At 27.1% G+C, this 24,850-nt stretch overlaps 9 protein-coding genes across 23 annotated transcripts; 5 read left to right on the top strand and 4 right to left on the bottom strand.

Annotated features, from left to right (window-relative positions):
* The first annotated feature begins 73 nt into the window (after positions 1–73).
* Positions 74–4,769, top strand: LOC117157208 (prestin). Of its 5 annotated transcripts, XM_076625186.1 has the most exons (12): positions 74–236; positions 588–795; positions 872–1,144; positions 1,358–1,533; positions 1,595–1,759; positions 1,840–1,944; positions 2,018–2,151; positions 2,229–2,391; positions 2,472–2,672; positions 2,782–3,030; positions 3,110–3,412; positions 3,488–4,769. In XM_076625186.1, exons 2-12 carry the CDS (start codon positions 693–695, stop codon positions 3,545–3,547), a joined length of 1,932 nt encoding a protein of 643 aa, XP_076481301.1. In that variant the 5' UTR covers positions 74–236; positions 588–692; the 3' UTR covers positions 3,548–4,769. The 5 variants fall into 5 exon arrangements, with proteins under 5 accessions (XP_076481301.1, XP_033190959.1, XP_033190957.1 ...); XM_033335068.2 differs by having other exon boundaries at positions 588–608; positions 3,110–4,769; XM_033335066.2 differs by having other exon boundaries at positions 3,110–4,769.
* Positions 4,411–7,582, bottom strand: Mpcp1 (Mitochondrial phosphate carrier protein 1). The gene is made up of 6 exons (XM_033335071.2): positions 7,484–7,582; positions 7,252–7,412; positions 6,131–6,291; positions 5,534–5,770; positions 5,080–5,376; positions 4,411–4,993 (listed from the first exon to the last, which is right to left on the bottom strand). The coding sequence occupies exons 2-6, from the start codon at positions 7,391–7,393 to the stop codon at positions 4,766–4,768; spliced, it is 1,065 nt and encodes a 354-aa protein (XP_033190962.1). The 5' UTR covers positions 7,394–7,412; positions 7,484–7,582; the 3' UTR covers positions 4,411–4,765.
* A 637-nt stretch (positions 7,583–8,219) lies between these two features.
* On the top strand, positions 8,220–9,006 carry mRpS18C (mitochondrial ribosomal protein S18C). The gene is made up of 3 exons (XM_033335079.2): positions 8,220–8,423; positions 8,504–8,711; positions 8,806–9,006. The coding sequence occupies exons 1-3, from the start codon at positions 8,292–8,294 to the stop codon at positions 8,895–8,897; spliced, it is 432 nt and encodes a 143-aa protein (XP_033190970.1). The 5' UTR covers positions 8,220–8,291; the 3' UTR covers positions 8,898–9,006.
* LOC117157212 (swi5-dependent recombination DNA repair protein 1 homolog) lies at positions 8,923–12,697 on the bottom strand. 6 transcript variants are annotated; one of them, XM_033335078.2, is made up of 4 exons: positions 12,630–12,697; positions 9,582–9,716; positions 9,305–9,512; positions 8,923–9,227 (listed from the first exon to the last, which is right to left on the bottom strand). In XM_033335078.2, exons 2-4 carry the CDS (start codon positions 9,710–9,712, stop codon positions 9,039–9,041), a joined length of 528 nt encoding a protein of 175 aa, XP_033190969.1. In that variant the 5' UTR covers positions 9,713–9,716; positions 12,630–12,697; the 3' UTR covers positions 8,923–9,038. The 6 variants fall into 6 exon arrangements, with proteins under 6 accessions (XP_033190969.1, XP_076481304.1, XP_076481305.1 ...); XM_076625189.1 differs by lacking the exon at positions 12,630–12,697 and adding an exon at positions 10,153–10,239; XM_076625190.1 differs by lacking the exon at positions 12,630–12,697 and adding an exon at positions 9,971–10,051.
* Positions 10,187–11,651, top strand: snf (U1 small nuclear ribonucleoprotein A snf). 2 transcript variants are annotated; one of them, XM_033335073.2, is made up of 3 exons: positions 10,187–10,340; positions 10,490–10,731; positions 10,816–11,651. In XM_033335073.2, coding segments are annotated over exons 1-3 (702 nt in total). In that variant the 5' UTR covers positions 10,187–10,339; the 3' UTR covers positions 11,275–11,651. The 2 variants fall into 2 exon arrangements, with proteins under 2 accessions (XP_033190964.1, XP_076481303.1); XM_076625188.1 differs by lacking the exon at positions 10,187–10,340.
* Positions 12,179–14,070, top strand: D1 (D1 chromosomal protein). 2 transcript variants are annotated; one of them, XM_033335081.2, is made up of 3 exons: positions 12,179–12,478; positions 13,594–13,835; positions 13,924–14,070. In XM_033335081.2, exons 2-3 carry the CDS (start codon positions 13,614–13,616, stop codon positions 14,053–14,055), a joined length of 354 nt encoding a protein of 117 aa, XP_033190972.1. In that variant the 5' UTR covers positions 12,179–12,478; positions 13,594–13,613; the 3' UTR covers positions 14,056–14,070. The 2 variants fall into 2 exon arrangements, with proteins under 2 accessions (XP_033190972.1, XP_033190971.1); XM_033335080.2 differs by lacking the exon at positions 12,179–12,478 and adding an exon at positions 13,079–13,267.
* Positions 14,071–14,326: 256 nt separating this feature from the next.
* LOC117157211 (uncharacterized) lies at positions 14,327–17,431 on the bottom strand. 2 transcript variants are annotated; one of them, XM_033335074.2, is made up of 3 exons: positions 16,211–17,431; positions 15,757–15,900; positions 14,327–15,686 (listed from the first exon to the last, which is right to left on the bottom strand). In XM_033335074.2, exons 1-3 carry the CDS (start codon positions 16,550–16,552, stop codon positions 15,630–15,632), a joined length of 543 nt encoding a protein of 180 aa, XP_033190965.1. In that variant the 5' UTR covers positions 16,553–17,431; the 3' UTR covers positions 14,327–15,629. The 2 variants fall into 2 exon arrangements, with proteins under 2 accessions (XP_033190965.1, XP_033190966.1); XM_033335075.2 differs by having other exon boundaries at positions 16,217–17,430.
* A 545-nt stretch (positions 17,432–17,976) lies between these two features.
* Positions 17,977–22,728, bottom strand: AdipoR (adiponectin receptor). Of its 3 annotated transcripts, none has more exons than XM_076624812.1 (7): positions 22,590–22,728; positions 20,951–21,221; positions 20,742–20,840; positions 20,483–20,654; positions 19,996–20,393; positions 19,724–19,888; positions 17,977–19,644 (listed from the first exon to the last, which is right to left on the bottom strand). In XM_076624812.1, the coding sequence occupies exons 2-7, from the start codon at positions 21,194–21,196 to the stop codon at positions 19,510–19,512; spliced, it is 1,215 nt and encodes a 404-aa protein (XP_076480927.1). In that variant the 5' UTR covers positions 21,197–21,221; positions 22,590–22,728; the 3' UTR covers positions 17,977–19,509. The 3 variants fall into 3 exon arrangements, with proteins under 3 accessions (XP_076480927.1, XP_033190811.1, XP_033190812.1); XM_033334920.2 differs by lacking the exon at positions 22,590–22,728 and adding an exon at positions 21,940–22,129; XM_033334921.2 differs by lacking the exon at positions 22,590–22,728 and adding an exon at positions 21,373–21,649.
* A 153-nt stretch (positions 22,729–22,881) lies between these two features.
* nac (GDP-fucose transporter nac) lies at positions 22,882–24,845 on the top strand. Its single transcript, XM_033334924.2, has 4 exons — positions 22,882–23,565; positions 23,655–23,859; positions 23,917–24,055; positions 24,117–24,845. Exons 1-4 carry the CDS (start codon positions 23,501–23,503, stop codon positions 24,713–24,715), a joined length of 1,008 nt encoding a protein of 335 aa, XP_033190815.1. The 5' UTR covers positions 22,882–23,500; the 3' UTR covers positions 24,716–24,845.
* Positions 24,846–24,850: the final 5 nt, after the last annotated feature.

The following is a 24,850-nucleotide window of genomic DNA, read 5'->3' as shown; positions in this document are numbered from 1 at the left end:
ACTTATTTTACCCCCACCATATTTAGTTTGCTCAGTCACGTGATAAATATGATGTGATTCGATTATAGCGTATTTATATGTTTGCGCAATACACATCAAGTTAATTTAGTTATAGATTTAGACCAGTGTCTTGAAACGAAAAGAATAAGGATAGTTTTTGTAACTATACTAAAATACAAATTTTATAATTTCTTTGCAGTCAAATAATTTTACAAAGGAATACAACAACACGACAGGTAAACAAAAATATAAAATATCCGAAGTACTAATGAAATAAAATAATCATTAAAAAAATATATTTTAAATTAATTGAAGGTTAATTAAAAAATTGGAGAATAAAAATTCAAGTAATTATGTTATGAACATTGAAAATATATGTTGTATTCTATTCAATAATATAAGAAATTATCCTTTCCTTAAGTATTATTATATAATAAAAATTTTATATTTGTTTTATATAATAAATGAATTTGTTATTTTTTTTTATAAGATAATGATAATAATATTTAGTATCTTAATTTAGCAATGATCAAATTTTATTTGAGATATTGAAACACTAACATTGTGTGTAACTAACATTGTTACAGATCTACGTAGATATCAGTAAGGTAAAAAATAATAGATAACAAATCAAGTTTTGAGTAATTCCTCTTGAGCAAAGTTCATAAGCCTCTATATTAATTGTTATCAATATGGAGAAGCATGATGCATTCTTACAAGTACATTTAGAAAGACCTGTATATGAACAAGAAAGTTTAAATGAAGATTGTCATTATGAAAAACCAAAAGGGCTTTGTGTGTAAACAATAAAATTTCATTACTTTATTATTAATATATAAATATCATATGTAAAATGGTAGTTTTCTTATAGGCTTCCAAGATGCAATATGTGATTTAAAACATAGAAACTGGAGATCATGTCTTACATCTGCAATTCCCTCAATACATTGGCTGAGAGATTACAATTGGAAAGAAAGTATAATGCCTGATATAATTTCTGGTTTGACTGTAGCAATCATGCATATTCCTCAAGGCATGGCTTATGCACTTTTGGGGAACGTACCTCCTGTAGTTGGAATATATATGGCATTCTTTCCTGTCTTAGTGTATTTTTTCTTTGGCACATCTAGACATGTGTCCATGGGTAAGAAAAAATGTATTTTAATTTTGATAGTTTAATAAATTCGGAACAATCATTAAATATTTCATTAAAAACAAGATCTCTTTAGTGTTTTACACTTGATGCATACAAGCTTTGTAAAATACTACTTCTATTACAGAAATATTACAAATATCTCCTTTTAATAAGAACTTATTAGACAAGCTAGAACAATGAATCATTATTGGCACTCATCAGGAACATTCGCTGTGGTTTGCTTGATGACTGGGAAAACAGTGGCATCTTATTCGGTATCGCACAATGATATTACAAATCCAAATGCTACAACTACATTGCCCAATTTGCTTGGAGAATATTCCTATACACCAATGCAAGTTGCAACAGCAGTTACACTCATGGTTGGAATATTTCAGGTAAAATTTTGTAGATTCATTTTATATCTTGCAACAATGACATAATAATTACCTTTTTCAGATTATAATGTATATATTTCGTCTGGGTATTATAAGCACATTGCTTAGTGATCCATTAGTGAATAGTTTTACAACTGGTGCAGCAGTCTGTGTTTTAATATCTCAAATTAAAGACCTATTTGGTTTGAAAATACCAAGACAAAAAGGATATTTCAAGTTCATTTTTGTATGTATAAAATATCAAACACTATCTAAAAATAAACAAATTAATTAGAAATATATAAATTAAATTATAAAATATTTCAGACATTGGTAGATATTTTTAGAGGAATACAAAATACAAATTTAGCTGCTTTACTTATATCAGCAATAACAATCGCTGGTCTTGTACTTAATAATGAATTTTTAAAGGTAATTTTTAATTGTTAGAATATTTTTGTTCCAAGATCTATAAATAATAATTCTATTGTTATTTTAATATTAGCCATGGGCAAGCAAAAAGTGCAGCATTCCAATTCCAATCGAATTGATTGCAGTTGTGAGTGGAACTTTAATTTCAAAATATTTTTGTTTTCCTACCATGTATAATATTCAAGTTGTGGGTGATATTCCTACAGGGTATGTTTAATGTCCATTTTTAATTTGATTATTTTTCGTCAATATAATTAAGGTCTTTTAATCTTTTAAATTAATAGATTACCAGCACCAACAGTTCCAACATTTCAACTCTTACATCTAGTAGCAACAGACAGTATTGCTATAACTATGGTTTCTTATACTATTACCATATCAATGGCTTTGATATTTGCACAAAAATTGAATTATAAAATTAATTCAAATCAAGAACTTCTTGCTATGGTAATAGAAAAAACCCTTTAATATTATTTTAAAATCATATAAATTATTACACTATGTATATTTTTAAAATGTAATTTTAGGGTTTGAGTAACATAACAGGATCCTTTTTTTCATGTATGCCAGTGTCAGCATCTTTAAGTAGATCTTTAATTCAGCAAACTGTTGGTGGTCGGACACAAATAGCTAGTGTTGTATCATGTATAATATTGCTTACAATCCTTTTATGGATTGGCCCATTTTTCGAACCTTTGCCAAGATGCGTTCTCGCATCGATTATTGTTGTAAGTATAAATGTTTTGAAATCTACCTACAAAATCCACTTATAAAAAAATGCTCATATCAAATTTTGATATCATTAACAGTTTCATAATATTTAATTCTTTTCTTTAGGTAGCTTTAAAGGGAATGTTTCAACAAGCTAACCAGCTTATAAAATTCTGGAAATTAAATAAATGTGATGCACTAATTTGGATTGCAACATTCTTGACCGTCGTAATAGTAAACATTGATATTGGTTTGCTAGCTGGAATAATAATATCACTTGCAATTATTTTATTGCAAAGTCTTAGTCCTTATATTTGTTTATTGGGATACATACCAAATACAGATTTGTATTTGGATATCAGTAGATTCAAAGCGGTATATTATTTTTTATAACTAATAATATTTTTTAAATCAAAAGATGTATCTATACTTAGCATATTTGAATCATTTTTAGGCAATAGAAATTCCAGGAATGAAAATTGTTCATTATTGCGGAACTTTAAACTTTGCAAACACTAGTCATTTCAAGACAGAATTGTATAAATTAATTGGAGTGAATCCAACAAAAATTATAGAACATAAAACTAAGTTAAGGGAAAAGGGTATTTATATGGACACAGAAGATTCAGAAGACAAACAAGAATTACGATGTGTAATAATGGATACGAGCGCATTAAGTTATATTGACTCTAGCGGCGTAATTACGTTAAATTCAGTAATGAAAGAATTTCAACAAATTGATGTACACTTTTATCTTGTAAGTTGTAGAACTCCCATTTTTGAAACTATAAAAAAATGTGACTTGTATTTACATGGAACACTTACGTTTAAGATTTTTGCAACTATACAAGATGCCAGAACATACTTAGAAAAAGAAATGTATTCGAGATAATACATGTAATTTTGCCAAGCAGTTATAAGTTATATTACGTTTATAAGCATATACATAGTATTAAATCAAATTCGAATTGGTTCTACAAAGTATACAATAACTAAATTTGAAACTACTTTTTACTTCTGTTACACTTATTTCATACTTTGTACTTATGCTATTTTAAAAAATTTTTTAAATTAAATGGACAATATTTTTAATATCGATTACATCTTAAAACAGATCAGTTTTTATATACAAAATAAGTAAATATCAAGACTTACTAAAGAATTAGTACTTATTTGTTAACAACTCTCTCTCTCTATATATATATATATATATATATATCTTTAATTTTGTATATGATGCTACTCAAGTTTTTACATAGTTATGCAAACGTGACAATAAAATTTATGTCTAGCTTTTCATACTTAGATACTTATAAGAGTAACTTGAAACATTAAATGAATTTTATCATTTTAAAAAAATTTATTGAATTTTAATAGATTTAGTTTAAAGATATACTTATTAAAGCAGAACAAAATGTTATGTTTCAATCATAATCGGAAAAACTTATTTATAGAAAGCAGATTAAAATGTATTTTTTGCTTGATGTTCCATAATTGTAATTACATATTTCGTTTATATGTACTATATATATGTATGTATATACAATTGCAAGTACAAATTGCATTAAATATATGTGCTATATTTTTTCTATAGATGTATTTATGTTTATACAAAACTTGTATATAATCGTAAAATATATAGATTATATTTGGAAGATTTTAATAAAAGAAATAAATATTTAATGTATATCTCTTAGTGCGGTTTATACTGTATAAATCAAGGTATATATACAAGGAAAAGGGCAAAATTATAGATTATTATTATTTATCAGATCACAGATTATTTATTTACGGTGATCATTCTATATACAAAGTAACAGTTTCTAGTTACAACAGGTAACTCACTGTCACTGTCAGAGTTTTATAAATGTGCTACCCTTTTTCTAATCACAAAACTGGTAGCAAGTTACTATAATTTGTAGCACATTGTTATATCTAATTTGGGGGCAGTGATGACCTGCACTGATATCTGTATTACAGAATAAATACTTGAAATGTATGGCAAAACATTGTTCGACAATGTGTACTGTGAAGGAATAAGGTAATTTATCTATGCTCTTTTTCTTTAACTATAATTGATTCAATTAAAAATATTGTTGACATCTGATAATTAAGCTAATCCATACTTCTTCTTGAGGGATTCTGGCATTTCTGGTGGTGGTGGGCGGGGCATTCGGAGCCATACTTTAACTGCATCATAAATGAACCATTGTGCTCCTGTTAAAGTACCAATCATAACAATACGTGGACCAAGACCTTTCCATACTCCAGTCAAGCCCATCTTTTTCAGAACATCGACAGCTGATGCTCCTTTTTCTTGATTCAATTTTGATACAACCTGTGTTACAAATATATAAGTCGATTAAATTATTAAATTAGATGCAGCTAGAAATAAAAATGTACGCGTATAAGAAGTATACTTACAGAATCAGCAGGATGAGATACAATTGCACAAAATACACCAGCAATATATCCCGCAGCAAAAGTAACAACCAACTGTTCATTTTTTGTACATTCTTGCCTTGGTTTGGGAACTACATACTTGTACAGGAGCTCAAGAGTACGTTCAAAGCAAGCAAACTTCATCATCGTGTATGGAATCTGACGAAGCCACAAAGGTACCAACCCTTTATAGAAACCACTAATACCTTCTTCACGATATATCTTTGGCATAGCTTCCCTTAAAGTATTTGCAAATCCTGGTGTAGTTTGAATCTTCACCTATAAACATAGCAAATATGTTTTGTGCATTACGATTCATGCTATGTTACAAATGTTTAAAGAAACTTACAATACATGATATAAGATGTGACATATTCTTTTTTTAGGTGTTAAAACAGTTACATACATCATAAATGCAAATATAATTTATACTTACTTTAGAAGCTTCAAAAGGAGCTAGACCAATATCAGCAAAAAATTCTGCAGATGCTGATGAAATTAGATACAAAGTTGTTCTATACTCATATGCCTTTTCCTCTCCAGCAAGAGCTGAATAATATACTTTAAACACTTCATAAAGTCCAAATTTGAACATTCCTTGGATGGAGTAACCAAAGAATGTTGGAGCCCATCCTTTAGCCAGACCTCGAGTTCCATCTTCAGCCATAGTTACCTGAATAATAAAATGTCCAAAATTAATCTCTTATTTATAAATAAACAAGAATAAGTATAACCGTTTGAGTCCCAGGGGTCATTGAAAAAATAGGGTTGAAAAATCCCGAACAGCGCGATAGCGCTCGTCATATTTGTCACTTTATGAAATACATATATATTATTATATATGCGTACTATTAGTTCATAAATATTTCAAGTTTTGTTCAATAAAAATTATTGAGAAGATAACAATGAAATATAAAAAACCGTTAGTCGACCGTAGCGTTCAAATATACTGGGACTTTTTGACATAAAATCGAAACAGAGCGATCGCACTGCTTGGGACAATGAAATAATATCAATGAGATAATTTGCTTACTCTGAATCCATTGAAAACTGATTTGTACTTTGCAGGGTCTACTTGAATACGGCATTTTACCAAATCCAAGGGAGTAACCATAGTATGAGTGATACCACATGATAAAATACCACCCAAGCCACATAGCATAAAGTATTTATTTGATCCAAATTCACAGCTATCTAAAACACAAAGAAATCTATTATAATCCAAATATGTTATATTAATTTTTATTTAATCGACAATTTAAAAAACTATCATAAGTAAACCGTTAGAAAGTGCGCGTGGAATTCGAATTTGGCAGTATTTCAGAATTGGTATGAACGATCTTGTTACCTTGATCTAATCTAATAATAAACTTTTCAAGTACAGTAGGATAATTATGTTCTCGGTCGCGGTCACCGTACTAACGTACACTATTATTTTTATTCTAATGTCAAGCAAGGCTATGAAGACGAGATTTGCACGCATAATTTTCGACAAAATGGCTGCTTCTTATGCAACTCTTCGCATTACTAACAACAATCGAATGTGAATACCTTCTTATTAAATCATTTTAAGTCAATATCTTGTATTAAACAATATTCGAGAGTCTCAAAAATGCTAGTTTTCCTAAAAAGAAAAACCTATAAAAAAAAGAAAAGAAAACAGAAATATGCATATGAACCGATAACGACTCACCATGTAACTCACCATGCGGCCAAATCAATATCCATTATATAATTTTTTTCATGATAACTGAATTAACAAATTTACCATAATTTGCAATAAAGTAATTGTTAACGCTGAGACATTAACTTAATTAATATCTAAAACTACTAGAAGGCAATTAATTTAGATGTACAAATTTATCTTGAAAATTTATCTAAATCACAAGACACTAGTAACAATTCTATAGAATACTAGGAACAATATTTTGGATTATGTAATAACGATTATTGATTTGAAATTCTTTTGAAATATTGTCAATACTTTCTTCCATTACAAAGAAGAAAAATTAATTCTCAATAAATAGGGGTCAATAATCTATAATTATCGTTAAGGTAGAGTAGTTATGTATCTGTCCAAAGCCAAAAACTATTGAATCAATGTTAATTAAATTACTCCAGCTATACATAAAAGTTATTTAACAAATTACTAACCGCCTGATGATACAGAGGCAGCTGCAATATGACGATTTCTAACGAGCGCTTGTGTAAGTTCTTTCTGGCCCTGACATTTAGCTGTCACGAAAGGAGTTCCGAATGGATTCGTTTTGGCTATGTCCAATATTGAAGGCCACATCTTGCCTATTTTACTTCACCTGCATACACCACCAATTGATGTTAATTTCTATAAAATAATTATATTACTCTAAATTACTGGCTACAAAACCTTGACAAGTAAGACTCTTGACTCCACCGGCTTCGCCCGATAGGAAAAGAGTGGCAGATTTGGCTAACGGAATCCGTTTAGTAACATAGTCCACTAACTATCATTCTACAGATAGGAAATTAAATCTCTGTGCATGACAACGCCATCTGGCGAGCTCTATAAATTCTACTAAATGAATCTTTCACATTCACACAATATAGTTTGTCCAACACATAGCGTATACGGCCGTGAACAGAAACAAAATTTGAATACTGCAATTGTAATTTCTTAATCTTTTACAAAATTAAAATATCTGATACCTTTTAACACTTTGTGATTGATTCTATGCCATCGATATTTTGAAAAATGAGTCTGAAAAAATAAGATAAATTAATTTATGTAATTATGTATCTATGGAGCTACCATATCATTGAAAAAATTAGATTTAAGTAGTAGAAAAAGAAATTGTTGAAAGATTTTTAAGAATATAAAAATATTTATCAAAAAATTTTTGAAGCAAACGCATATACTTATAATAGTACTATACAAGCAATAAAGGTTATAAAAAAGAATAAAAACGGAAATTCATAAAAATTAAGATAATCGTGTTTTCTAAGAAGCATATTAAACAAATATACAAAATTACTATATAACATAAATTTAATTATATATAATAAATATTACAATTGCAAAATGTAAATTTCCAAGACCCGAAGACAGTGTTTAGTGTTGAAGGATTCCTCGAAACGTCGATTCTATTTGAAATATATTCTTAATGACTGTTGTATTTTATTTATAATACTGTGAACAACATTCATTATAATCAAATATGATTCTTACATTTATTAGTGTGCAAGCTTTGAGACATGAAATAAAGAGAATTCCAACATTTTTATTTCGTAGCAAAACTAACGAAGCGTGTGCTCTCAATGAATTAGATAATTCGGCAGACTCAGATAAGGTAACCTGTTCTTATATACTTATATGTTTGATGAAAATATAACAAAGTAATAAATATTTTACCTTATTTTACTCTGACAGCCAATTGACATTAAAAATCCATATGAAAAAGAACGACGATTGTGTATTTTATGTAAACTAAACATTAATCCAGATTATAAAAATGTACGTTTATTATCTCAATTTCAAAGTCGCCATACAGGTAGAATTTATGAAAAACATATAACTGGTTTATGTCACCATAAACAGAAAAAAGTGGAACAGGAGATAAAAAAAGCACAACAATGTGGTAATAATATATTTTTCCTGTTTTAATGTTATTTTAAATATATTTTATAGTAATTTATGGTATCTTATTGTGTTTAATTATTTTTTTGTTTTAGGTTTAATGGGTTTCATGACTAAGGACCCCAAATTTGTTAATGATCCAATGTTATTCGATCCTAACTTTCCATTTAAGCCTCATAAATATTAAATGTAAAGTACAAAAATTGTAGGTATTTACATTTCTACTGATTCATTTTTATTTAAGATATGTACATATGTATTATAAAAATATAACAATAAAATAGTTACAATACGAATTATTATAGGATATTTCTTTTTTAATATTTAATTAATAGAATGTATCATCATTAATAGAGAAATGAACTATATCAGGATTAATGTTAAATGAAGACAAAATTTCAGACATTTTTACTATTTGACCACTTTCTCCTTGCAAAATTTTTTGATGGTCTATAAGAGCACTTTGACAACATTCTGTCCACTTTTTTATAGCATCTTCTAAATTTTCTGCTTTGTTCTTTAATCATAAATAATTCATTTATATCATAGTTATTTATAACACAATATATAACTAATATATCTTCTTACATATACCTTTTTTTTATATGACAACTCAGTTTTCAAAATTTTAATAGTTTCTTCCTTTTCCTGTATACTCTTTCTCAATGATTCTAAATCAGTTTGATATAATTTTTCTTTTATTTCAATGTCAATCTCCTTGTTACAATTTTTTGTGTCTAAATATAATTTTTTAGGAGAAGGAGATTGTTGAAAAAGCAGTCTTTTCGCTACAGATACTTTTCTGTTTTATAACAAAATAATAAAAATTATGACTGAACATTAATTTGTTATCATCTTTTTTTATACTTACAATGGTGTTCCATATGTACTTGTTTCTGGTGCACTTATGTTATCTTTTTTATCATTATTTTGAGGGGTACTAAATGGAGACCGGAAGGGTTTATTTACACCTTTACTATTTCTTAATGGCTTAGCACTCATATTTCTGAAAATAGTACACAATTATTTGATATGTATTTGCAACAGATTTTATTATATCTATATTTAATGTGATTACGATATATCCAAATAATTCGATGAAGTATTCTGTATTCAAACACTCACATCAATGTTACATAAATATATTGTCCATTATAGTTATAAACAATTAAATATAATAATATTTATCAAACAATTTCAATTTCATACCGGTATATTTCATATTATTTATTTATTTCTTTATAGAAAATATGCTTTTACCAGTGGTGAAGTATCCTAAATGTACTATAGTTTATTTATACACAATATATTTTCTTGAATGGAAATACAAAAATGATATTTTTAAGTAACAGTATCTATATATATCATTATTATAAATGTCTAAATATATGAAATATCTTTACAATAAATAATTAGAAATTTTGAATCGTAACTTAACATACATTTAATATAAAATACTCTTAATATTAAGTTTCCACTCTACATTTATATAGCTCATTGTTGTACTTCATTATATGTACTCTAACCTCTATGAACTAGTGACGCCGACTAAGTACAAGTATTTAGTAGATAAAAAGTATAGTTATTAAATATACTTATTATATTATATTTGTTCTTAAATATTATTTGAGTAAGTTAGATTAAAATTATGGTTGTACTTATTGTACATTGTGTTGAATTTATATGATTACAATTATCTCTGTCTTTCTCATCATGTTTTTATTGTCAATAAATATTGTTAATTCTGATTTCATTATAAAAATACTTTTCCATTTACAGTGGCAATGGATATTAGGCCGAATAATACAATTTATATTAATAATTTAAATGAGAAAATAAAGAAGGATGAATTAAAGAAATCATTATATGCAATTTTTTCTCAGTTTGGTCAGATATTAGATATTGTAGCATTAAAGACATTAAAAATGCGTGGGCAAGCATTTGTTATTTTTAAAGAAATTGCTAGTGCTACAAATGCCTTAAGGTCAATGCAAGGATTTCCATTTTATGACAAACCAATGGTGAATGTTAATTATATGTGAAAATAATTTCTTTATTAGTGAAGTATTAAAGTTGTTAATAGTTACTAATTAATTTCATTTTAGAGGATACAATATGCAAAGACTGACAGTGATATAATTGCAAAAATGAAAGGCACATATGCAGAAAGACCTAAAAAGCCAAAACGAGTTGTACCTGCAGCTGATGAAGAAGCTAAACGTGCTAAGAAACGTGCCAAAGAGCAAGCTAAACATTCACAGCAAATTGGTTATCACGCTGGCGTGCCTCAACACCCAGGTTTAGTTAATACAGCTGTACCAGAACAACCACCAAATCAAATATTGTTTCTTACAAATCTACCGGATGAAACTAGTGAAATGATGTTATCTATGCTTTTCAATCAATTCCCTGGTTTTAAAGAAGTACGTCTAGTACCAAATAGGCATGACATTGCATTTGTTGAATTTGAGAATGAAGTTCAGTCTGGGGCTGCAAAAGATGCTCTTCAGGGATTTAAAATCACACCTTCTCATGCAATGAAAATTTCATTTGCAAAAAAATAAAGTATGTAACATTATTGTGTTTGTACGAACAAACATATTGTTAATGAATGGAAAACTGTGTGTGTGTTGTAATACATCTTATTTAGACATTTATGAAAATACATGCAAGTGTAATTAAAGATTTTTCGGGCAAGGATTTATAAACGTGAGTTAACAACATGCTATGTAGATTCAAGAATCATCTGTGTACAAAATTTTATGTAATGTATACACATGAATCAAATTTTACACTGTAAATAGCAATTGAAAAGATATATTACAATTTTTCAGCAATATTTTGGTTATATAGAGAACTATTTTTCACTTAATGTTATAATGATTTGGAAGAAAAGTTGTAAAACCTTTTAATATAAATTAATTTCAATTATAGCAGTTTACATATATGTAATTCCTATTATTCTTAATTTTCATTTTATGTATTGAATATCAGTATATTTCAATTAACTTTCTTCTTATATATTATACTAAAATAAAGTAAAGATAGTAGAATATCTTAATTACTAGTTAGTATAGTTGAAATTTAAATTATATGAAAATACAAAAATTAAATATTTTTTGAAGAAATTACTTTACTCGCTAAATTAATTTAATATAAACTAAAATTATAAAATTAATATAATGTTTCCGTTAATAACATATAATTATATTCCCGTCAAATAACCAATCTTATAACTTTCTTAAATACTGTATCATTCTTATTTCATTGCTCGTTGTTTATCAGAGTAATACAATTTTTACAATATAGTAGTAATATATATGTAGAATAATAAAGAATAAAAATAATTAAAGTCCTAGGAAATATATAATTTTAAGTAATGTCATAACATTTTGGCGGGAATCAGTTGGCGTGATGTATAAAGAGTGGGGGTACGCTTCTTAGGACAGCGAACGAATCGGAGTACAGTCCATCATCTCGATCAGGTCAGTCGCGTCTCGCTATTCGCGCAGTGTATTGTGAGTTGATGCGTTACGGCCCGTTTACGGAGCTTTTAGCTTTGTGTAGCGACGCGCGCGCGTTGGTATTAAAAGGACGCTAAGAAGTGAAAATATTTGAGCAGCTTGCATTCATACTTCATACATAAGATAATTAAACATTTTCATATAGATTATACATAGGAAAAGACCATAACCCGGTTTTCTTACAGTACGACGCGCGCGCCGACTGAACGATTGCCTTTGTCTTCATATACACGAGATATTTCAGGTGAGTGCTTGTCAATGACTTTTTCTCCGGTAAATATTACATCCATTCAGACTGTATACGCATTCGTTCTTATGGAAGATTACAAATCTTGTAAATGATTTCATTAACGATATTTTCGTCAATATTTCGCGGAAAATCGATTACTACTTACAGAGATATTTATTCATTTTCTTATAAAGAAATCGGTGTGGTGGACGCTACCACGACTCTGGTGTTGCCATGATTTGTCGATCATGGCGTCCCTAAAAGCCAAGTGATGCTATCATATGTGCATTTAATAACGACTCTTCGTACAATAATCATTATTTGCTTACAAATAAACGGGAAAAATTGTTACCTTTCTGTATAATTACATATTTCCACAAAAGAATATATGGAAAAGGATACAATATATAGGACACATAATATTTTTGAAAATGGCGGGCGCGGACGTTTCAGAAAGTACTCCTTTATTGTTGTAAATGATTATTTTCTTCTACAAATTGATAATAATATTTATTATAATTTTATTGTTTTGTAATAAAATAATAATATTTTATTTATATATTTACACTTACTAAGATTTTAGGTTATATAATTAATTTTGCATAATTATTTTATTCGGTCGCAATTAACCGGTTAGCAAACCGCTAGTAATGTTCGATATGAATGTATATTAGGCGCGTAATTTGTTGAACTTTAGTACACTAAAACCCAATCAGTATTGATAATTTTCGTTTTATCAATTCATAGAGGAGTATATGTATATGTTGATATAGATATTAAATTGTTATTGAAAATTCGAATTAAGTAAGTTTTATGAGAAAGTTTGAAAATCGATAGCTTGGCAAAACTTTTCATATTTGCCTATGAGAATGTTTACATTTTTTATACTATTATAAAATGTTATAGTATTATTAAACGTTTTAACAAATTTCTACGTGGTTTTTTAAAGAAATGTATATATTTAATTAATCTAAAATATGAATATCTTTTTTATTGTAGATTTACTTTCATTGAACAGATTTTTTTTAAATCTTAAATTTAAAATAAATGTTAGTAATTACAAAATTCTAACATAACTAAAATTTTAAAATAAATGTTTATATTGTAAGAAAAAGTTTTTGGTTATACAGTGATATATAAAGGATTAAAAATGTCAGACGATAATTCACCTGTTGTTGAAGAACAAAAGAAAAAGCGTGGTAGGCCAGCGAAAACAGATAAAAATACCGTTAAAGAACCCAAAAAGAGAGGCAGACCTTCTACAGATAAAAATAATGCAGTACGAACTGCAAAGTCTGATAATGAAGATGATGCATCGCCTGTACCTGTCAAAAAAGGGAGGGGGCGACCAAAAGGATCTCATAAAAAGAAGGTATGTGTCATTTTTTAAACAGCTGGACCAGAAAGAAATGTTTCTTATCTTTAAGTAAATTACTTATTATATAAAAAATTAATTGCAGCAAGGTACAACTAAAGGAACTCCTTCAGGACGAGGTCGTGGTAGACCTAAAAAGAAAGAAGAAAAACCAGAAAGTACTGGAGAAGAAGAGGATGAACAAGAGGAAGAAGAAGAGGAGGAGGAGGATAATTGAATGTAAAAAAATAAATTCAATGTATGAGAACTATTCTTTGAAAGTTTTTAAAAAACTGATAACAAATTTAAAACTTTTAAGTTTGCTTTTTATATGATAATCTGCAAATTGAAATAGTAAAGTGGTAACATTTTGCTTTTAAAAAAAGAAGAGGGAGAAAAGAAACTGCTCAAGTTCCAAGGAAGTTGTATGAAAATATGATTTTTAATAACTACAAAAAAAGAAATTGCACAGATACCTGGCTTGAAAATATGTAAAGCACTTTGTAGTATCTACTTTATGCATTTTTATTATAATTATTATTAATATAATGATAATTATTAGTATTACTTTTATTATTATTACTATCATAATCATTATGTTTTAAGTATCAAAATGAAAGATACAAGTATTTTAATGAAAGAAATTTTAAACTTAAAATATTCAGATCTCATAAACTAACTTGGAATTAAGATAATGAAGACTTTATCTAATTTTAAGATATGTGGTGCACAATTACATCATATATTTGTTACCTCCTTTGCTCCTGTGTATGTATATTTTAATTCTTGAAGTCAAAGACTTCATATAAATTTAATACTGTAAGAAATACTTCTTGTGTGTACTATGTACAAGAAATATCTTTTTTTAATTACATTTGAACAAGTGAACATTAATGGCATTTTTCAAACAAACATATGTGTGAATGTCAAATTTGTATTAAAGTAAATAAACTTATAAAATGACTCTTATTAATCGCTACATTATACACATATACCTTTCATTAACAATATTAACAATATACTTTATATTCTAGCTAAAATTATTGTACTGTTAAAATTTTGTTACTATATTACAATGTTAACAATACATCTTCATGCACTCTCAATTGGTCATCTTAAAAATTATGTTTGAAACTGTTTAATTTTTAATCTTTTAATACTATGTAATAAATACTTAGAGAAAAGAAATTTAACAACATCAGATAATATCTATTCATAACTACTTAGGAAGAAATTTTTGGTAATATTGGAAGTATACTTGTAACTTTTTGTTGAACATTAAGTACCTAATTTTTTTATTCTCTAATACTAGAAAATTCTTATATTAAATATAAATAGAAAAAAATTCATATCTTCGAAGGAAAGGATATGAAAAAAAATATACATAAGTGAAATTCAAGTACATAGCAAAAATTGTACTTTTATGAAAAACTGTTATAAACAGTATACAATAAATATTAATGATAAAATGAAGTCTTAGCCATTTTGGTCTCGTTAATTCTCTATCATGGAATTTTTAAATTAAGCATTATTCATTTTATGGATATTATCTTATTGAAACAAAATAAATTCTATTGTATTTTTACGTAATTTTTGTGATAGGATAAACTCTCTAATATTTAAATATATTCTAGAATATCTCTTCTGATATATAAAATTTATGAATTTAAATTTTATCCTTTGAATTGAAAGTTACATATAAACTATTTAAATATTAAATAAATATATAAATCTACTAAATAGTGTGATTTTTTAAATGTAAGACAGTTGTAGATAATACAAAGGTTTTAAAAGACTATTATAAATATTTCGTCAATGATTTCCAAAGAGTTCTGCATTTTCTTCTGTATCCATAGATTGATACCCTTGCTGTAAGATAAAGTATTCTATACTAACAATATATATTTATCAATTTGAATATATATATTTTTATACATACACGTCTTTGATGATTATTGTAACATTCTTCTAATAATTCAGTTTCCCAGTCATCTTCCTCTTCTTCACCAGGATCAAAATTATACATTGGCATAAGTCTATGTCTTAAACGTTCCAATTTTCTTTTCCTTGAGATAATTATCACCTTTAAAAGTATTAGACATTGTTAAAACATCTATATTTTGTCAAATATTATGCAATCATCTAACTTTGTTTTTAATAGTAAAAGAAGTTACTTTTAATAGGAGAAGCTACAAACTAATAAAATTTTAAATATAAATTACAACATTAACTGACCAACAAACTTAAGCTATACTACAAAAAGGTAATAATACCTAATGTAGAAACATTTATCCAAGTATTATAATTTGCTGAATATTTTATACTTTTTTTTTTTTGTTTCTGCAAATGAAAGTTAAAAGATTAAGATTTAAATACAAAAGTGATATCGCTACCCATACCACAGCTGATAATACAATAACAAAGACCACTACACCAAGTGGTACAAAAATGTATTCTATTCCATCAGGTGGGCCAAATTCGTCAAAAATTTCTGTTGTTGTAGATACATATGTACTGGTACTTGAAGCTTCAAATGAAATTAGTGTATTATTAGGCAATGATGTTATAGGTTTAGAAACATTCCACAATCCATTTTCTTCTGTAGAATTCATATATGCTTCAGATATTTCACTGGATGTATTAATCGCCATGGTGGTAGTATAATTTTTAATGCTGTCAGGTAGTATTCCGGATGTTATAGAATTTGTAACACTTGTTGAGTTCATCTCATTCATTGCTGTTAATTACAAAATTGTATTCAACCTTTTGTGAGATATAACTCTAAGTATATTGGAAAAGAACTCGTTAATATCTACATTATTTATATTTTATCCTACAGAAATTGAAATTTTTCAAAGCATACACTTTCTATTGTCACTCGTTTTACTTTGTTGTATCAAATATAGTGAACATAATGTACAAGAAGCATAACGGTAAATATTGTTTGTTATTAATGTATCAATACATATATATATATGTATAACATCGATATATCAATATATCATTCTATGAGACACTATAATTCTATATGCTTTGAATAGACATAGTAGACAAGTATATCACTTTTTATTTCACGATATCCGCGATTATAAAATATAAACCGTTTGAAATGAAAATCACTTTCATCGGTTTAACTTCGTAAACGAGTGAACAATTATTCATTTTGATCAATTTTCGTGTTATACTATCGGTAAAATGCAATAAGAAGTTTGTTCCATCAAAGATGTTGTCGACTTAATCTTTGTGCACTTTTTCCGAAAAATTTTTTTTCCTCTTAACAATTCGTTGATCACTCGTGACAAAAATATTAAAATATGTTTAAAATACAATTATGTGTTTTCATCTTTCTTATGACTGATTTGTCGAAATAAATATTCTTTCCCTGATTCATTGATTCTACAAATAGACCATAGTTCTGTTCGGAACATGATATTCATCCTTTACACAAAAGCAAATGTTTCTGTAATTGTGTTTTCTCTTTTAGTTTTAACATTTCATTTCAATATCGCAAATCGCAATGCAGTTTTCTTTCATAGACACATTATATGTATGTTGTATAACTTGTATATGAAAGCGTATGTGCCAAACTATAACGAAATGAACCATACTAGTTATCGATGTCTTATCGAGATATTTTTTCATATCGATTTTAATATCTTTCGTAATATCGTGATGTATGAAATAGTTGAGTAATTTGAATTTTTTACTTAAATTGAATATTTATACGTAGAAATACATAAATTTCGAGTGATTTGTTAAAATTATAAATGTCATATATGTCATTGATTTGTATATTTATTTACACAACTCAGATTATTTATTTACTTTATAAACGCATAGTTACAATAAGCAATAGCAATTTTTATTTTATAATTAAACATTTCTTTATTTAGTATTTTTAAATTAAAAATAAATTAATTATTATATATGTACAAATTCTGAATAAATAAGGTTTTATATAAGATGAACAATTATTTTTATTATAAAATTTTTAATATTTTTTCATATGTTTACAAATACTTTATATAAACATTATTTTATACACCAAAAACATAGAAGATCGTAAGAATTATTTCCAATTTTAATTTAGAAAAATGATAGGAATTACAGATCTAACAATTCTTATTAGAGCATAAATATATAAATGAATCAACCACAATTTTTTTCTGTTCACTGTAACTATTTAATCTAATAGTAAAATTAAATTACAATACAAAATACAAATATGCTGAAACATAAATTCAACTAGTAGCTTATTATTTTTAATGACGAGATTTAGATTTTTTTGTATGTTACATAATTAATGAAACAGCTTCTTTTTCCGTTTAATATAAATTAATTGATTTTATAAACCTTATATCTTTTCATCTGAATATCTCGATTGTCACTTATTACAGTGGATAAAGATATTTCTAGTACAATTTAAATAGTTCACAAATGATACTACAATATTTATTTAGAAAAATATATTTTTGGGAAATTACATAAAGTAGGATAATTGTCTTTTTACATGTGAAATTCATAACTTCCTCCTTTATTAATTTACCAATAGTAAGAATTATTTATGTAAAAAGTTCAACAATATCTCTTTATATTAGTACTAGACCCTACAATAATAACAAAAGTATTCAACACTTTTTATGCTAAGGAACAACAGATATGCAATGAAATGTATATTTTACATAAACGTAGATTTACATAGAAAAGATAGATAAAAAGTTATGAATTGAAAAGTTTAGTAAGAAAACGGGACAATAAAAGTTATTTTACTAATATTAAAAAGTGGAAACCATTCTTGTGATCAATATAGGGAATAGAAAGTTAAAACAAATTATGATACATAATAAATTTTGAAGATATAAACACTGAAAAAAATTAATGTTTTACTTTCTATGTCCATGTGTGACGCAAAAAAAGTTGAATTTATATAATTTACACACAATCGTTACAATAAATAGTTTTCATTGCTTTAACAGTGTTCAAAATATATTATAACTTTTATAGTGCTTATACTATAAAATCATCTGTATTTGCAATTAGTTCCTAAATCTTAATTATATTAAGTTTTGTTCGTTGCCATATATCTGTACTCTGTTTCGTTTTCGTACAATATTTTTCAATTTGTTTTCAATAAGTAAGAGAACTGCACGAAACAAGAGATCAGTTATCAGTTAATAAAATGATATTTATAACTTTGTATTCATTTTGTATATAGTGAAGTCATTGCACAAGGAAATTGCATTATTTAAATAAATTCTTCACATAAAGGAAGAAACAACAAGTGTAAATAATTATTATTTGTTATTTTGTACTGCCGAAATTTTTGGTAAATATGACAAACGTTTTAAACGTTGAACTTAATACAAAGTTAACTATATTTTCCATAAATTCAGAATTACGAAAGTGCAAAAAATTTCATTTAATTAAATGTTATAAATTCACTATTAATAATCTTCATTATCACGTATTGTACTTCATTATTTAAATCTTTGTAAATTTTCTTGAAAATTCTTTTTTAATCATGATGAACTAGAAGGAAAATCTTGTGTTATTCATTTTTATGATATTGTTTCCAGCAGTTCTTTTGTAGTACAGATCTACCAACATACAAAGATTTAGGAATCTTTTTAAGTCTCGATAAAGGTACATAATGTGAAATCCAACAACACGATATTATATGCTCATTGCATAATTAAAAAGCCATCACCTGCGATGGATTTGTACAATCTCCTATTGTCATTCTATACATAGCCATCTCTGTTATTCCATGGTAATGAACAAAAGCTGCTGCAATTACTAACACGTGGAAGATTTGATGACTCTGAAACTGGATAGTATGGTAATTTAGAAATTCATGAAATTGATGACTAGCAAGTACACTTAAAAGTACAAAAATAAATATTTACCCAAATATCGAACTTGCCAGGGAAAAATCGTTCAGGTACTCTTAATGCATAAAACATTGCACCTAATATATACAAACATCCCATTAATATTAACCATCCAAGAGATGCCTGACTAATTGCCTTAAACCAACCCTCTGCAATAGCATAATGTACTGCTGGTATTACCTAAAGAGAAAAATGTAATATCTTAATTATGGTGTATTATTTAATACAATTTATCATTTCTAACAAGTTGTTTGTCACAGGAATGTAATATAGCACACACTACTCACTCCACTAAGACCAAATCCCATAAAAACGCCTGCCCTTAATGGCCTGTAACTTGGTTCACCAAATCGTTCCCATAATGATACGACGATACTCGTTACACCAAGTATTACAACTACTGATAAATAAATAAGCTTAGGTTGGTAATCACAGTAAAAACCATAGTAAAGCCATGGTACAAAACTACCCATAATTAACATAGCTATTCCACAGTAATCTAATTTTGAAAACAACTTTCCAACACATTCACTGTGGCAGTGTACAGTATGAAAGGCAAATGACATTCCTAGACATATAATAGCACCGGCAAAGAAGGTACCAAATACCAATTTTTCTTCCAATTGTATTTCTATAGGAGGTTGTGTTATAAAGAAGATAGCTATGCCAATAAATGCCACACATCCTATGGAAAGAATGAAACATATTAATCTCCTAGAAAAGTCATTCAAGAAGCAAATTTAAATATCTTCCAGGATAAATATTGAATTTTACCAAGTAAATGAGTCCAAATATTTCCTGTCTCTGTATGAATTCGAAATATACTTTTAAAACAAGCATAAAAAGATGGTAAAGGTGGTCTGTGACCAGCATGTAAGAAATCATTATCCTGCAACCATTTTGGAAGATTTCTGAAATGACATTGCTTCCAGGATGCTTCCCAAACCTTTAAAAAGTAGACAGTTAATATTGTAAATAAAAAGTTATTTGCTAATTCGTAACATAAAGATATATTCATATAACTTCTAGATACCTTACGAACAAATTCTTCTGCTTGTTCTGCAGCATTATGTGCTAATGCACCAAGATCAATTTCATCACTTAACACACCAGCTTTTAACACTTCTGTCATCTGTAAAAGGAAACACTAAAATCTATAACCTGATTCCTTTTTTGACTAATGCATGATATGGGATAACCTATTAACAAGTACTGCTAGTAATTAGAATTATGATTATATACCTCACAGTCCAGAAGATGATCATCTTCAGGAGTTGAAGGTAATGGACAACCAACTCCATCTTCTTCTTCTGCTAAACAGCTTGCATCGTCATCTTCCAATAGCTCTTTAACTTCATGTAAGCCTGGTATTTCACTGTTTAATAACACGCGTTCACTCCATGGGATTCTATGCCGAATCTCTGATTCTGGTATCGCACTATCATCACTCCTTTTGTCTTCCACAATAACATCCTCATATTGTGACATGTTGTGGAATTTTAATTACTAATTTCTAAAACATATAAGTGATCACAAAAATAAATGATTTAAATATGATCTAAATATTAATGTCAAATTTACATGTTTAGAATAATATAAAATCGAAAAATGATATTGCGTATTAATAAACATTAATACACAATATTAAATAAAAAGCGATTTACCCTGTAATTACGTGTATCAAGATATTATAAATTTCCCGATAATAAATATATTTATTTCGAGATTATTTCAATTTAATTATAGGACTCGATTAAAAAATAAAACATAATACAATAATTAAGTTCTTAAATTAATGGGTTCACGAGAATAGAAATCAATTAATTTATTCAGCTTCGCACTATTAACTGACTATATAGTTCGATTTTTAAAAAAGCTAATAAGTAATTGCCAAGGTCATGACTTCTTATCGGAGTGAATTACATAAATGTACACATATGATGATTATTGCGAAATGGCAATAAATAATAATTTAGTTAACACGTAAAAGTTAAATGACAACTATGTATACATATTCCCAAATAGAAATTAGGAATTATATCGAAATGTCATAATCATTGTGCATATGATCATTATATAATAAAAACCACTTATATTCAATACATATTTGAAAACTATAATTTTATAATAAACGAGAAACCGCAGCAGAAGAAATAAATTTCACAAGTACATAGTACAAAGTTCAATTAACAGATTGAATAGAAGACATTTCATTTGATATGCCAACATACCCGTTATATGACAATTCTTCAAAACTGTTACATCGACGCCATAGATATTTAAAGTTTTCCAATAGTAAATAAATTGAAATAATTCAAAACATGTTTCATGAGAGATATAGATGATTTTTACGCAAGTACTAATTTTGGTTGTTCATCGTTACGACAATAGACGGAAATACCCGAATACTACATAGATACCACGTGTCAACATTTACATATGTATGATTGTCAGTAGTCAGTGGCGATATCCACTTTGCGACTATAATTTACTATCTATTAAACATGTGCGTAAATTGTACAACTACATTATTTGTTAAGAAATTTATCAAGGCGAAATAGATATTAATATATTTACATTTGTTTTCAATTAAATGAAATTTAATTCGATTAATTATTTTTAAAATATATTACTTTAATATGAAGATTTATTTTTAGTATAAAATTAATTAAAGAACTTAACAAGATAATGAAATTTCTTATTTAAGTAAACTTATGTATCCTTAATTAAAAAATACAGCTAAAATACAGTAAATAAGCTATGTCAGATAGGTACACAGAAGAATCACATATGACGCATATGAATTTATCGCTTGTTTTTATCTGTGATAATTATCCATAGGAATAATTAAAATAATAAATGTAAATATATATCTACTTACTATAAAAGTATGTTTTTAAAAAATATGTTGGCATCTTTATATAAGATGAAAGTGTATTTATGAAAATAGGAAATAAACATTTACGTATAAATATAATTATTAACTAAACTAAAAATATATACTGGATATATACTAGAATAGTGCATATACTGAAACATATATGTACATATGATTATTCTAGATTCTAAAATAATGATTGCAACCACGATCATATAAGCAGATCTCGACAGTTGCTAGGGAGAAACCACCCGAAAATTGAATCGTGTCTAGTCGTGAAAAATCAACATGGACAGTCACAAAGTCCGCATTCTTGCGAAACAGATAGAGATGAGTAGAATGTCTCTATCTTTGTTTGGAATATTAATCGTATGTCACGCATGCGCAGAAAGGGGATTTTCTTGTCTTCCATGTTAATTTTCCGCGATTCAATTTTCGGATTGCTTTTCCTAGGTTTCCGTACATGAGTGTCAGGTATCGAGATCTGTTTATATGATTGTGAATATCGAGATAAAAAATCATAATTAATATTAATGTCATAGATTAGTAGTGAGCAATGGGTTATGTGAAACATAACCTCAAAAAGGTTACGCACTGATAACAGACTAAAAATGATAAAACATATGCTATTTTATAGCTATAGATTATTTAATAAAAATTTATATATTTAAAGTGCTTACATCAAAATGTTTAAATAGTATTATTTATTACTTGTCATAAAAAATTATATTCATTAAAAAATATATTAAAATTGTAAAATCACAGTATCATTGTAATAATCTATTAAAAAATTGATAAAGAATCAACATTTTTTTCATATTCAATACTTTAATAGTTTTAGTATAGTTTAATATTAAAGTATAGTAATTATTGTAATGTAATATTTAACTTATATAATTAAATATATTCAAAAAATGTTGTTAGAAACTGGATTATTGACAAAATTTATATATATTGCAATTGTGGTTACAAATTATTGGTAAGTTCACCTAAATTACTTTTTAGTAACAAATGAAGTTACTTAATTTCTGTTACTTTGTACATACAATTGATTAAATATCTTTACAGGATAATTTCTATATTGACTGTATTTATAAATAAAACTCTTTTATCCAGTAATACTATAAATTTGGATGCACCTCTTTTTATAACATGGTGCCAATGTATAGTATCTTTAGTTATGTGTGTAATTCTTAGTAATTTATCAAAATGGTTCCCAAAATATATTAAATTTCCAATTGGTAATCCATATACCAAAGAAACCCTTAGAAAGGTAAATTATAATTTTTTGATAATAATTATATCTTTGTTATTCTCTATATATTTATAGGTATTACCATTGTCTCTCCTATTTACTGGAATGATTGCAACCAACAACTTATGTTTAAAATATGTTGACGTTTCATTTTATTACACAGGACGTTCACTAACAACTGTATTTAATGTTATTTTCACATACCTTATGCTAGGTAAGAACCTCTGAAAATAAAATAATTTGGGCAAGTATAATGACTTATGAAAATTTTACAGGTCAAAAGACTTCCATAAATTGTATTGCATGTTGTGCATTTATTGTGATTGGATTCTGGCTTGGTGTGGATCAAGAACACATCGCTGGTTCTCTATCTATTCTGGGAACAATTTTTGGTGTACTAGGATCGTTAACTCTTTCTTTATATTCCATTCACATGAAACAAGTTCTTCCTGCATTAAATCAAGATATTTGGTTACTCTCTTATTGTAACAATGCATATAGTGTCATTATATTTCTTCCATTAATGTTAGCGAATGGAGAACATGTTACAGTGTACAATTATGATAAGATTGGATCTTCATATTTTTGGTTGGCTATGATTGTTGGTGGTATTTGTGGATTTGCTATTGGTTTTGCTACAGCACTTCAAATAAAAGTAACATCTCCTTTAACACACAATATTAGTGGAACTGCTAAGGCTTGTGCACAAACAGTTTTAGCAACTTATTGGTTTGATGAAAAGAAATCATTCATGTGGTGGATAAGTAACTTTGTTGTACTTAGTGCTAGTGCAATGTATGCTAGATTGAGACAACTTGATATAAGTAGAGAATACAAAGAAGAAAAGCAGCAATTGCAAGGTGACAAAATGTGAATGAATTTATAATTTAAACATTTCATATTCAGATCAAAGTATATATAACATAGATTACATTTTATTGTGTAAGATTTGTATAAAAATAGTTAAGAAAATAAAATTAATTATTTTTATAAAACAGTATAAATTATT

The sequence above is a fragment of the Bombus vancouverensis genome, chromosome 15 (assembly GCF_051014615.1).
Source record: "Bombus vancouverensis nearcticus chromosome 15, iyBomVanc1_principal, whole genome shotgun sequence".
NCBI classification, from domain to species: Eukaryota; Metazoa; Arthropoda; class Insecta; order Hymenoptera; family Apidae; genus Bombus; species Bombus vancouverensis.
The sequence above is the reverse complement of the archived record's forward strand: the minus strand, read 5'-3'. Positions and strand labels throughout refer to the sequence as shown.